At 43.1% G+C, this 14,821-nt stretch overlaps 1 protein-coding gene across 1 annotated transcript in view; it reads left to right on the forward strand.

The window, feature by feature from the left end:
* The window catches only part of LOC139070170 (alpha-2,8-sialyltransferase 8E-like), an 18,022-nt gene extending 9,046 nt beyond the window's left edge, over positions 1-8,976 (forward strand). The window contains exons 3-5 of the mRNA XM_070551895.1: positions 4,899-5,011; positions 5,098-5,190; positions 5,271-8,976. Of these exons, the coding sequence (XP_070407996.1) occupies positions 4,899-5,011; positions 5,098-5,190; positions 5,271-5,787 (723 nt within the window). The 3' untranslated portion in view covers positions 5,788-8,976. The remainder of the gene's footprint in view (positions 1-4,898; positions 5,012-5,097; positions 5,191-5,270) is intronic.
* The last annotated feature ends 5,845 nt before the right edge of the window (positions 8,977-14,821 follow it).

Consider the following 14,821-nt stretch of genomic DNA (forward strand, 5'->3'; position numbering starts at 1 on the left):
CTTTTACACCCAGAACTCTCAGTTTCTTCCAGATACAAAGGTTCTGATATATATCTACTTCACACATCACCATTCCATCACATTCAATTCAATTCAGTTCACTTCAAAAATACTTTATTAATCCCAGAGGGCAATTGATTGCTGTAGTAGCTCAGAATAATAATAATAATCAAGACATCAAAGAGTTGTATATTACAATGGCTATTGGCAGGAAGGATCTCCAGTAGCGATCAGTGTTGCAGCGAAACTGAGGAAGCCTCTGACTGAAGACATTCTTCCATTGTCGGACAGTCTTGTGAAGAGAATGCTCAGGGTTGTCCATAATTTTCTTGATTCTCTGGAGAATCCTTCTTTGCATTATCTCCTCCAGCGGTTCCACAGTCGTCCCCAGAACAGAACCAGCCTTTTTTATTAGGCTGTTATCTATTTACTAGGCTGACATATTGTTATTCATAGCTTGTCATCAGTGTTGGGCAAGTTACTTCAAAACTGTAATGCATTATTTATTACTTGTTACCCTCATTTTAAAGTAATTGATTACATTACAATGTTACTAATTTTAAAATGTAAGGCATTACACTACTTTTGCATTACTCTAAGTTACTTTCAACAAAACAACTTCAGTATGAGTTTGGTAATCTGATACCTGGTGAACTCATGACACATCCGGTGGAAGGTGATGTGGTGTCTGAGCTAGGATTGCTGTTAAAAACAGTTCTTTAGAAGGATTGTTTATGTAATAAATGCAACAACAAACTGTACTCTCAGCACACTGCCATCTTAGATTAACTGAGCGGCGAGTGAGGTGGTGGGGGCTCCAAGCCTATTTGCCTTGGTCCCCAAATGCCTTGATACGGCCCTGGATGTGGGACTGACTTCTGGTGTGATCTGATTCTATCACATGTATAAATATTAAATGCTTATATATTATTGCTTTTCACTGGTAAAAATGGGTATTGGGGATAAACATTTTTTCTTTTCAAGCACTTTGTTTTGTTTTCTTGATTTTATTTGAATAATTTCCTGCCCTTTCTCTCTCTAACCGTCCTGCATGCTGCAAGTTTTCTCCGTCTTCCAGAAAACCCGTTTCCTAGATTTCCTACTTTCTAACTAATCAGCCAAAGGGATCTTCACATGTGCGGCGCTCCAGCAGCAAATCACCGGAGCCCAGATTAACTCAGCTGAGGCAAAGCACGTCAGAAAAGTACAGAATACCAGAGAATATGCGCTGATATGAACGATCGCAGGTGAATTATTTTGTTTTAGTGGAGCGATTTTGTGAATGTTACAGCGGCCGCGTGGAGGACGCAGCTGGAGTAGTTGAGCCGTTGCCGCTGCGTCCTCTCTGCCCGCAAAGCTGAGTCCATAAATGACGTAATATATGCAGATACTGGAACTTTTTTCGGGTTTCCCGCAATTTGAATTTTTAAGAAACGCAGCTTGATTCTGGGTTTAAAAATGCATTGTAACTACCGCGTTACTGACAACTGTACCGAGTAAATATTACCATTTTCTTTCCCTGTAATGCCTTACATTACCACATTACAGCAAAAAGCAATGCATTACAGTAATTAATTACTTTTGTACCGCGTTACTCCCAACACTGCTTGTCATGTAATAGAATTAGTCTAGAAAATGAAGTTTATTTTTAATTAAATACTTGACTCTGTCTGAATTAGGGCTGGGGGTAAATGATTATTTTAAAAACGATTATTCTGACGATTATTTTATCGAATAGTCGACTATTCTAATGACTATTTAGATGACTAATCTAGCGATTATTTTTTTTATTGCACAATTAATAAAAACCAGAAAATCTCAAATAAATTCCTCAAAAAAGTGATAAATTGTTTCTGTAAGAGAATAAAAACTACAGACCTTCCATTTTGTATAACACTGCAATTATTGTGTTGCGGTTGGTTATGTTCTGGTGACGTGTAGAACTTGGAAGTGCAGGCTCCTGCCAGGCGTGGCACCAGGCGGTAGCTTGGTGTTGCTATAGCAACCACAAGACTTGACCAAGCAACTGCTTAGCAACCCTGATTATGTTGTAACAAAGATTGTATAAAGTTTTTTTATTAAATAATTTAAAATATATATATTTAATCTAACACAAAATGCGATAGTTTTACTTTTGGAGGACAAATTTCTTGGAAGAACAAAAAAAGACGTGCCTCACTGGTGCTATCGCGAGACTTCGATTTGACCCCATGCTTTTAGAAGCACTGAGATTTGTCTTGCCAGCGCATAGCTATTACAAAGCAGCCCGATGTAAACATGGACAAATATCTTATTCCACCCAAACGACCGCGATTATCAACAGAGACGGATGATGCAGCTACTTCCACCATCGAAAAGGATCACGCGACGGATTGTAACAGCAGCGAGGATCCAAGGGGTCGAGGATGAATAGGATGAGCACAGAGGAGAACAGGTGCCCGCGCTGTCTGAAGAGATGCGCCCTGACCCGCTTCTATCTGTCCCAGGCAGTGGAACAAACCTGGGACGTAATTTTGGGGGGGGGACGGGTGGGACATGTCCCCCCCACTTTTTCAAAAGGCAGTTTTGGTCCCCTGCACTTTTTTCCGTCCAAAAACAATATTACGCTCCATTAAATGGATTTGGTTGAGCACTAGGACCGAAACGGAAACCGGTTTCCTATTAGACCCGCCCAAAAGCTAATCTATTGGCTCTGCTGATACTTGCTAACGTATTATTGGCTGTTGCTGCTGTCACTCCAAATTGTAAACAGTCAGAACGTGCTCACGTTGTTTTGCTAGTTTGGAGCCGCTAGGGAACACCGGTACTGAGTCACATCGTCAACTAGACGCTGTGTAATATCAGAGCTCAGCTCAGCTTCCATTACATAACATTTGAATAAGTGTTCATTTGTGAGTCTTTGGTAGTTAGGCACAGCCAGGAGGCAGCATGTCAAGAAAACGAAAAGTGGATATAAGAGACTTCTTTCAAAGTCAAAACGTAAGTTGGAACATGTGACACCCCTGCATTAAGCTCAGACTCACCTCCTCCTTCACAAACATACTCAAAACTAACTTTTACAAACGCATCTCCTCCACATAACTGACTCCTCGGACACAATTTATTCGTATTATTATAATTATTTTTTTTATTATTACTATTATCATCATAATTATTATTACTAGTAGTAGTAGAAGTGTAACTTCAAAACTTTTATCATTTAACTTTATTGCAAACTTATCTATTGCAATGTATATGTTCACATTAAAAAGCTCTGAAAAATGAACAGTATCATCATCATCAACAGATTTTTTTAAGCTTAATGTCAAAGATGTACACTTTTCATTAGATTTATCTTATTTTTTCATTTATTTTTTGTGTGTTGAAATGCAACAACTGTTTAAACACTTTTAAGGGAAAAAAACATATTTAATATGTTTTTATACACTCAAATGTTAGGGTGATGATCATGTGTAAAACATTAGTTCAGCATGTCCTCTAACACAGCAAATGAACAAACGGCCAGATCTCAGGAGGGACCGTTTATGTATAAATAATTTTTATACTTTTGACTAGGCCTGGGAAAGTAACACATTTTGCTGGACGATATTTTGTCCAACAAATTGTTGATGATAAATGATATTGTCAACATTATCTAGACCAAAATAACCACTAATATAATGTTAATATATCATAATAATGCAAGTACACCCTTTAAAATGCAACAAATAAACCTTCATTTAACATTGAAATGTCCAGAACCAGAACTTCTAAATGAATAAAAATAACAAACAAAAATTAAATAAAAAAGGAATCTCACTCCCTGTTAGAAAATGTTGCACCAAAAACAACAAAAAAAAGACCCCAAACAATAAATACAATGGCCTATCCATTGTCAACAGCCAAAACTGCACTTCAATAATGATAATAGATAAAAATAATAATAGAGTTGTACATTTTTTAACTTTGATATATATATATATATATATATATATATATATATATATATATATATATATATATATATTGAGGATGGAAAAATTATTGAGATGGGCACGTGACGTGTCAAGGGGTCTTTACATAACACCCCCCACCCAAAATCCGCACAAGCCTGCTGTGTCCCCCCCACTTCTGAAATCAAAATTTCGTCCCTGGAACAAACAATGACTCAACTTTATCAGATATCAGCCAAACCCCTCATGAAGGACCACGTCGCCCAATACTGGTAAAATACCAGGCTAAAAAGTGCGGCTTACAAATGCGGTCCTTTAAAGGTCGATGGTACTAGCAGTATAGTTGGCTGGAGTACTCTGTCACCAAGGACAGTGTGTTTTGCTTTGCGTGCAGACATTTTGCTCACCCAGGCCGGCAGTTTCGGAAAGAGATCGCATTTACCCAGGATGGGTTCAGCACATGGGTTAAAGCTACACAGTCATTCCACACACACAATGTCAGTGCTAGCCATAAATATGCAATGGATGCGTGGTCTGAATTTAAGCTGAGAAAAGAGAGTGGCTCCAAAATAAGCAATGCACTCAGCGAGGGACATTCCAAAATGGTACGTGAACACCGGGAATATATGCGTGCAGTTGTGGAAGCTTTACGCTATACTGCATGTCAGACCATTTCACAGAGAGGGCACAGGGAATCCGAAACATCTAACAGAGGCAATTTTATTGAACTTTTACATGTCATTGGGAAGTTTGACCAAACAAATTTTTTAAGTCTCTGGTATGACCCGACTGTGGATTTGAACCCATGATCTCACAGTCTCAAGGCAGATGCTCATACCAGTAGGCCACTGAGAAGGTTGCTTCCCTTCTCTTATGCTAGTCAACACAAAGTGACAAAAGCAGAGATAAACTGTTGTGTTTCAAAATCTTGAATAGTTTTTATTGGTTTGTTTTCATTGACTCCAGGGACATCCTTTCTCTAATAAAACACTGCACACTTGTGCTGTTGTTGGAAATGGTGGGATCCTGGCAAACAGCAGCTGTGGGAAAACGATTGATTCAGCTGAATTTGTTATCAGGTGAGAAAGTTCTTCAGTGCAGATGAGCAAACTAATCTTTTAAAGGAATTCCACAAAACAAATCTGTGTTTGTGTCACCTGTCCAGGTGCAACCTTCCTCCTTTGTCTAACGGATACGAGAAACACGTTGGCATCAAGACACACCTCGTGACCGCAAACCCAAGCATCCTCATAGACAAGTGAGGAGAGAAATTGGTCTATGACACCTTGACTAACATTTCTGTAGATGTGTTTGATTAAATTAGTTTTATATTTGTAGGTATGGCTCCCTAATGGGACGTCGCCGTGTGTTTGTGGAGAATATGTGCCACTACGGTGACTCCATGCTGCTTCTTCCTGCCTTCTCCTTCAGCATGAGCACTGCTGTGTCTCTTCGGGCTTTTTACACCTTAGAGGACTTTGAAAGTCCCATTCAAACAGTCTTCTTCAATCCAGAGTACCTCCAGAATCTGTCCATCTACTGGCGCTCTCAGGGTTTGAAGGCGACTCGGCTCAGCACTGGCATGATGATGATCAGTCTAGCACTGGAACTCTGTACGGATGTGCACGTGTATGGATTCTGGCCCTTTAGTCTTCATCCATTCACCTTCCGTGACCTGACCAATCATTATTATAATGACAAAAAGTCCAATATGGCGTTTCACTCCATGCCATCGGAGTTCAGCAATTTGCTGCAGATGCACAGCCGCGGTGTGCTAAAGCTGCACCTGGGGGACTGTCATTCAGATGATAACCAGTCTCACCTGATAAAAGAACCTTCTGGAGCTTCAGGATGAAGTCAGTCATCAATACTTACAAATAATTACAATGCATCTAGTATTAGCACATCACTTTTCCCACACGTTGTGTCACTTTTATCCAAAGCAGGTGAATTTCCCCTTTAAATTCTACACACAATACCCCATAATGACAATATGAAAAATGTTTATTTTATTTTTTGCAAATTCATTAAAAATGTATAAAGACTGAAATCACCTCTACATAAGAATTCACATCCTTTGCTATGAAGCTCAAAATTAAGTTATTACTTCCTGTTTCCACTGATCTTCCTTTAGATGTTTCTGCAGCTTTCTTTGGAGTCCACCTGTGGTTAATTCAGTTGGGTGGACATAATCTGGAAAGGTGCACCTGTCTGTGTAAGGTCCCACAGCTGACAGTGCATGTTAGAGCACAGACCAAGCAGGAAGTTAAAGAAATTGTCTCAAACCAATAATCTAGGGAAGGTTACAGAAACATTTCTGCTGTTTTGAAGGTCCCAGTGAGCACAATGGCTGCCATCTTCTGTAAGTGGAAGAAGTCTGAAACCACCAGGGCTCTTCTTAGAGCTGGCCGGCCATCCAAACTGAGCAACCAGGGAGGAGGGCCTTAGTCAGGGAGGTGACCAAGAATGCGATGGTCACTCTGTATGAGCTCCAGTACTTCTCTATCCAGAGAGTAGAACTTTCCAGAAGAACAACCAATACCATTGCTACAGTGAAGCATGGTGGTGGCACCATCATGCTGGTGGTGGCAGCAGGAACTGGGAGACTCTAGTTAGGATGGAATGAAAATTTAATGCAGCACTGTACAGAAACATCCTGGATAAAAACCAGCTCCATAGCGCTCTCGACCTTAGACTGGGGTGACCATTTATGTTTCAGCAGGGCAACGACCCCAAAGCGCACAGCTAAGATACCAAAGGAGTGTCTTCAGGACAACTCTGTGTCCCAGCCAGAGCCAAGACTTGAATCGGAATGAACATCTTTGGAGAAATCTTAAAATGGCAGCACCAATTTTCAACCAGCCTGATGACGTTGAGAGATGCTGCAAAGACAAATGCGCCAAACTGCCTAAAAACAAGTGTGCCACGTTTCTGACATCATATCCAAAAAAACTTGAGAGTGTAATCACTGCCAAAGTTGCATCAGCAAGGTATTGACTAAAGACTGTGAATACTCTACGTATACAGGTGATTTTGGATGATGTGTGTAGAATTTTGAGGTACAAACTGAATTTGTTTCATTTTGGAGTCAGGCCGTAACTTAATGCAGAAAATGTACTGTACGTGATTCCCAGGTCACAGTTTTTTTTATATATATATGGCACTGATGGTACATGTCTACCTGAAATCTTTAATGGAATCAAACTGACACAATCAGAAATGAAAGCCTTTTGTAGCGTAGCTCAAAGGATGCATTTCATCAAATGGCCAAAGGTTAACGTCTTTCTTACAGGTCATGCCAATCTGACACTGGAGGTGTCGATATGAGAACTATGAACTTGAACAGTAGTATCCTTAAAGAGCAAGTTACCGCCTACCAGAGTATTACTCCACTCTCACTTCTTGTTTGAAAAATGCAACAAATGCTGTTGCCTGGCAGACGGAGCAGGTAACAAATACAAACACACACACAGGCTCACAATGACATTGTGACATCATATGGTACCAGCTAACGTTTTAGGGTACCTCTTAGCCAATGGCAATGGCAGTTTTAAATTCTAATTCAGTGCGGAGTTTTTACCTGACAACGGCATGACACTGAAAGTTTTAGGCAGAAATTTTAAATTTTAACTAAAATGCACTAAAGTGCTAAACTATAGACTACACGTGTCTGCAGCACGATTAGACATGCATTTATATAGTTTATCAGGAAAAAAAATGTATTTGGGGGTGACTTGCTCTTCAACTTATCCTGTTCCATATCACAAGACAACCGTGAAGACACAGTTCTCTTTATCTAAACCTCTTTAATAAAGTTATCTTTTCTGGCTCATGTAACGTCAGTTTTTAGGAACAGTTTGACCCTTCAACATTTGGTCAAAACGGAGATACGAGACTGCATGTGTTCCCTTTAAATCGGTCTGCCTTCATCCTATCAGCGGGAGCTCAGAGCCTCTCGGCAGCTCTGAACACATGATAACAAATTGTCAACAATGATGTTCTCTCCTCAAGGTCAAAGCTTCCCTTATCGTCCTACAGGATTCTTCATGCCTCTGAATAAGGAACACTCGCAGCTCGGATTAGGTGCTAAATCAAAGAATGATTTCTTAAATTAAATATGAACTTCTAAAACTTATAAGCTAGATAATCATTAAAAATGTTTGTTTATTGCTGCTTATAATAATAATAATAATAGTATAATGAAATGTTTTCATTAATCTGTGCTCAATGATTGAAGTTTGAAATGAATGTTATGTAATGATTACATTGATTGATATATGTTTCAACATGTTGCTATGACAAGGTCATAACCATTTGCACTCACACATGGACAAAGTAAAGTTAAACGCGTGACACATAGATAGCCCTTTACCCCAGATCAGAGCATCCGGATCAAAGAAGGGGTGTTTCTGAGAGTCTTGGTAAAATTCCTCAACTTGTCAACCTCTGGTTGGCTACACAAATCATAATATGAGAACATTAAAACCGGATCACTCTGGTGATTCATCGGTTCTTGAGAAAGCTTCAGACTGGCCATCTGAAGCAAAACCTCTTTAACCATCAAAGATTTTGACACGCCATCAAAATCTTTTTGCACCTGCGAAGCTGATACCGCAACAGTTCCTGCAGAACGAGCTGATGTTCAGACTAATTAAGAGTTCCAGACGTGTGGTTCCATCCGTCTGTTGTGACTTGGAGACAACTCTAAGACCGGTCTAGTAGTGCTGCAGGTTCTTCTACGACCTTGGTGTCTGGATGTCCGAGGACTTCGACATTCTGGATCTATCACGAGGGTCTTCGAGTTGGTATGTAGACACGACAGATAGCGTCTGATGTGTTTTTGATAATAAACATAGCTTCATAGCTTAACACAAACCAAATTCTTTTACATCCAGAACTCAGCTCTCCTAGATACGGAAGTTCTGATAACATCGCATTGACACATAGGTTCATGCATCACATCTAGTTCCATCCACTCACAGTAAATGCTTAGTTAACTTGTCATGTTTTAATTGTTTGTAAAATAAATTCTTACTTTTATAAACCTGACTCTTTTCTGAATCAAAATGAAGTGTGTACCATCCCTGAATAAACAAAGAATCCTAGAATCTTCTGATTAAATACACAAAGACCAAGCAGAGTTGATATTCTATATTTAGATAGAGTATCACAGCTTATTGGTCATAAGTAGAGGTAATATATTTATTGAGCTCAGCGCCGGCGCTCCGCACACGCACACCACGCACAGCGCGTAGGGCACCACGCCGGGGAAGGGGCACCAAACGCAAGCTTATGAAAAATAATATATATATATGATAAAGACAGATTTCAATTAGAAGATGTGCAAAGCAAGTTAACAGCATGTTTACAGAGAGAAAACAATACAAAAAGGAAAGGAGATGGACCGTGTCCACTTTTCACTCTGTCCGGGACGTCCGGACTGGGGGGTTCTTATTGATGAAAATGTCCGGCTCTTCATCCAGGAGCAGGGATCGAATTATGGGGGAGTTGTATGTCCTACACATCCAGGGGAGCCGAAAAAAAGTTTTCTACCTATATTACATCATTTATGGACTCTTCTGAGCAAAGAGCACAGAGAGCGGCACAGCGCGTTATTGCGCAGCGATCCAGGCAGCTGCTTCCAGCGCACGGTCCATTCTCAAAGTGGCGCAACCAAAAAAACTATAATTAGCACACGATCGTTCATGTCCGCTCATGTTCTCCACTTTCTGTCTTATTTGTGCCTGGCGCTCCGCTACTGCAGAGCTCATCACCTGCACTGCGGTGATTTCACCTCACTGACGCAGCATCGAATCACGCACTCCGCTTTGCGGTCAGGAGATCCCTTTGATCTGCTCAGAAGTAACTGATGAGGTGAAAAAGTAAGAATCCAGGCAGCAGGTTTTCTGGAGAGTTTAGAGGAGACGCAGGAAGATGAGAGACAGACAGGACAGGAAAATAGTTCAATAAAAACAAGAAAACAAAACAAAGTGTTGAAAAGTAAAATGTAGATTTATCTCCACTACACGTTTCTACCTGTATAAAACAATAAGCTACACACATTCAATATTTATACATCTGATACAATTCAGATCACCTTCAAAACTCAGTCACACACCCAGGGCCATTTCAAGACATTTTGGGGGCCAAGGCAAAATGACCCCCCCCCCCCCCCACACACACACACACACACTAAATATCTATCCTACTTTTTGGAAAATAATAAGCAGTTTGTGCATACAAGAGAATTAAAGAAAATTTAAGGTGAAGCGCTTGCACATACTGTGTTATTGTGTTGTTTTTTCTGTATATGTGTGTGTGTGTGTGTGGGGGGGGGGGGGGGGGGCACCACAAAGCCTTCGTGCTTAGGGCACTAAAATAGCTAGCAACAGCCCTGATTGAGCTCTTAAAGCACTCAGCTTACCAAACCCTACACTCAAACTTTCTAACGTCACTAGTTTTTACGATCATATTCAGTGGTACCTACAAAATGGTTTAAATCTAAAGTATTTTAATAATGTTGAATGCTCTATAGTAATTAATGATGGGTTAACAAATGTTCATTCCTATAATGATTGATTCCATATCTTAATTTACACCACATTAGTATATTTGGTAAAATTCAAAAATGAGTTGTATGTCAGTATATTCACACATTAATAATATTATTATGAATGTTTAACATATTTATTTCACATTAATGTTTGAAATTTATACTTTACATTAAGGGAGAAAACCTCTGTGTTTGGGAAAGAAGTGGTGTCTCAGGTCTTTGATAATGCCCACTTGAAATGTGTCAAGTGCTGATGTGAAGTGAAGTGCATACTTCCTGTCTTAGGTTGGAGATCTAAGCTTACAATATATCATTTTATTCATTGTCTCAGTAATCTTGTCTCAACCATCATTCATCATAATTCTGGTTCTGTTGCTGTTGAACGTTGATTGTGCTTTAAATGAGTGAGAGAAAAATTAAATGGAAAATGCCAGTTTTGGGAGAATCTATGGGAAAGCAGTACTTTTCTTTTATTGTTTATTACTGTAATATGCAAAGGTGGGTACTCTCGCCACCTTGTGGCCTGTTTTTGACTGCCTACTGTTTGTGACTTTTTCCAGCTGCACTTATTTTACTATCTAGTTTGTACTTTTAAGGTTTTCTATGTGTTTTTTGCTGCTGTTAAACCTGGTTTCTTTGTTGGTTGGTTTATTGCTGTAAAGTTTTTTGTGTGTTTTGTGAAAGGGGCTCATAAATTAAAAGCATTATTATTATTCGTCGTTGTCGTCTTCCTCCGCTTATCCGGGTCCAGGTCGCGGGGGCAGCATCCCAACTAGGGAGCTCCAAACCATCCTCTCCCCAGCCTTCTCCACCAGCTCCTCCGGCAGGACCCCAAGGCGTTCCCGGACCAGAATGGAGATGTAACCTCTCCAATGTGTCCTGGGTCGACCCGGGGGCCTCCTGCCGGCAGGACATGCCCGAAACACCTCCCCGGGGAGGCGTCCAGGAGGCATCCTGACCAGATGCCCAAACCACCTCAACTGGCTCCTCTCGATCCAGAGGAGCAGCGGTTCTACTCTGAGTCCCTCCCAAATGTCCGAGCTCCTCGCCCTATCTCTAAGGCTGAGCCCAGCCACCCTACGGAGGAAACTCATTTCGGCCGCTTGTTTCCGCAATCTCGTTCAGTCGGTCATTACCCAAAGCTCATGACCATAGGTAAGGATTGGGACGTAGATCGACCGGTAAATCGAGAGCCTGGCTTTCTGGCTCAGCTCCCTCTTCACCACGACAGATAGGCTCAGCGTCTGCATCACTGCAGAGGCTGAACCAATCCACCTGTCAATCTCCCGATCCCTCCTACCCTCACTCGTGAACAAGACCCCGAGATACTTAAACTCCTCCACTTGAGGTAGGACCTCTCGCCCGACCCGGAGTTGGCAAGCCACCCTTTTCCGGTCGAGAACCATGGTCTCAGATTTGGAGGTGCTGATCCTCATCCCAGCTGCTTCACACTAGGCTGCGAACCTACCCAGCAAGAGCTGAAGGTCAGAGCTGGATGAAGCTAGGAGGACCACATCATCCGCAAAAAGCAGAGACAAGATTCTCCTGCCACCAAACTCGACACACTCCACACCACGGCTGCACCTAGAAATTCTGTCCATAAAGGTAATGAACAGAACCGGTGACAAAGAGCAGCCCTGGTGGAGTCCAACCCTCACCAGGAACAGGTCCAACTTACTACCGGCTATGCGGACCAAACTCACGCTCCTCTGGTAAAGGGACTGAATGGCCCTTAACAGAAAGCCATCCACCCCATACTCCTGGAGCATCCCCCACAGGGTGCCCCTGAGGACACGGTCATAAGCCTTCTCCAAATCCACAAAACACATGTGGATTGGTTGGGCAAACTTCCATGCCCCCTCCATCACCCTTGCAAGGGTGTAGAGCTGGTCCACAGTTCCACGGCCAGGAAGAAAACCACATTGCTCCTCCGCAATCTGAGATTCAACTATTGATCGGACCCTCCTCTCCAGTACCTTGGAGTAGACCTTTCCAGGGAGGCTGAGGAGTGTGATCCCCCTGTAGTTGGAACACACCCTCAGGTCACCCTTCTTAAAGATGGGGACCACCACCCCGGTCTGCCACTCCACAGGAACTGCCCCCGATGACCACGCAGTGTTGCAGAGACGTGTCAACCATGACATCCCTACAACATCTATAGCCTTGAGATACCCAGGACGAACCTCATCCGCCCCCAGGGCACCGCCGCTGTGTACTTGTTTGACTACCTCAGCAACTTCTGCCCCCGAGATTGGACAGTCCATCCCCAGGTCTCCCAGCTCTGGTTCCTCCTCGGAATGCGGGAGGGATTGAGGAGCTCCTCAAAGTATTCCTTCCACCGTCTGTCTATATCCCCAATTGACGTCAGCAGCTCCCCATCCCCACTGTAAACAGTGTGAGCGAGTTGCTGCCTTCCTCTCCTGAGGTCCTGGACAGTTTGCCAGAACCTCTTTGGAGCCAATCGATAGTCTTTCTCCATGGCCTCACCAAACTCCTCCCACGCCCGAGATTTTGCCTCGGCAACTGCCACTGCTGCACCATGGGTTGCCACCATGACTGGCAACGGCCACCTTGCGACCACAGCTAGCAACAGCCGCCTCAACAATCACAGAGCGGAACAAGTCCCACTCGGATTCAGTGTCCCCCACTGCTCTCGGGACACGGTCAAAGCTCTGCCGGAGTTGGGAGTTGAAGACCGTCTTAACAGGTTCTTCTGCCAGGCGTTCCCAGCAGACCCTCACTATGCGTTTGGGTCTGCCAGGTCTACGCGGCATCTTCCCCTGCCATCTGATCCAACCCACCAACAGGTGGTGATCAGTTGACAGCTCCGCTCCTCTCTTCACTCAGTTGTCCAAAACATACAGCCGCAGGTCAGATGATACGACTACAAAGTCTATCATCGACCTGTGACCTAGGCTGCCCTGGTACCAAGTGTACCGATGGGCATCCTTATGTTCGAACATGGTGTTCTTTATGGCCAAACTGCAGCTTGCACAGAAGTCCAATAATGAAACACCACTCGAGTTCAGATCAGGCGGGCCGTTCCTCCCAATCACACCCCTCCAGGTCAAGCTGTCATTGCCCACGTGAGCATTGAAGTCCCCCAGCTGGACAATGGAGTCCCCTGATTGATGACTATCCAGCACTCGTTCCAGGGACTCCAAAAAGGGTGGGTACTCTGAACTGATATTTGGCCCATAAGCACAAACAACAGTCAGGACCCGTTCCCCGACCCGAAGGCGCAGGGAAGCTACCCTCTCGTCCCCCGGGGTAAACCCCAACACACAGGCAGAGAGTCTTGGGTCTAACAAAAAGCCAACCCCAGCCCTCCGCCTCTCACCCGGAGCAACTCCAGCAAAGGAGAGTGTCCAACCCCTCTCAAGGACTTGGGTCCCAGAGCCAATGCTGTGTCGAGGTGAGTCAGACTATATCTAGCCGGTACCACTCAACCTCTGCCACAAGCTCCTGCTCCTTCCCTGCCAGCGAGGTGATGTTTCATGTCCAAAAACCAGTTTTCTTTTCCGGGGATCGGACCGCCAAGGCTCCCACCTGTCTGCCACCCGATCCACACTGCACCGGACCCTTCATGTTCCTCCTGCGGGTGGTGGGCCCACAGTTGGATGAGCCCATGTATTCGGTTCAGGCTGGGCCCGGCCGGGCCCCATGGGCGAAAGCCCGGCCACCAGGCTCACTGGCTCCAACCCCAGGCCTGGCTCCAGGGTGGGACCCCAGTAACCCTCCGGGCCGGGTACTCCGACTCTTTGAATTTACATCCATGAAAGATCCTGTGAATTATTATTATTATTATTATTATTATTATTATTATTATTATTATTACGGCACGTCTGTGCCCTATGGTCAACATTTCTAAATCAGCATGAGTGTGTTTGCTTTGACTTGAAAACCTGCTATAAAAACAGATGGAAAAATCAGCATTTTCTCTTTTTATTTAATTGTGCATAACATATTTAACCTCTACCCCGTGTGAGAGGATATCAGAGATGATTTCTATGAGGTTCCGAATCCAACCAACCAACCAGCTCTATACCCTTTAAACTAGCAGCATAGCTGAGAGGGGTATTTTTCACGTTCTAGGAGGCGCTGTCGAACCAATTTTGTATCAACTTTCACATCGCTAGTGAAATACTTAAATTTCACGCACTTTCCATATTGAGCCAGAATTTGGTGACTTTTTGGATATGCTAAGACCCCCTAAAGGCCATTCAAAGACACGGAAGAAAAAAGAATAATAATTAAAGCTGCAAGCAGCGTCGTTCGGCCCTTGCAGCGAAGCTGCTCGCCCTCCGTCTGCACCCCTTCCGCTCCATCCCCGACG

The sequence above is a fragment of the Nothobranchius furzeri genome, chromosome 5, assembly GCF_043380555.1.
Source record: "Nothobranchius furzeri strain GRZ-AD chromosome 5, NfurGRZ-RIMD1, whole genome shotgun sequence".
NCBI lineage: Eukaryota > Metazoa > Chordata > Actinopteri > Cyprinodontiformes > Nothobranchiidae > Nothobranchius > Nothobranchius furzeri.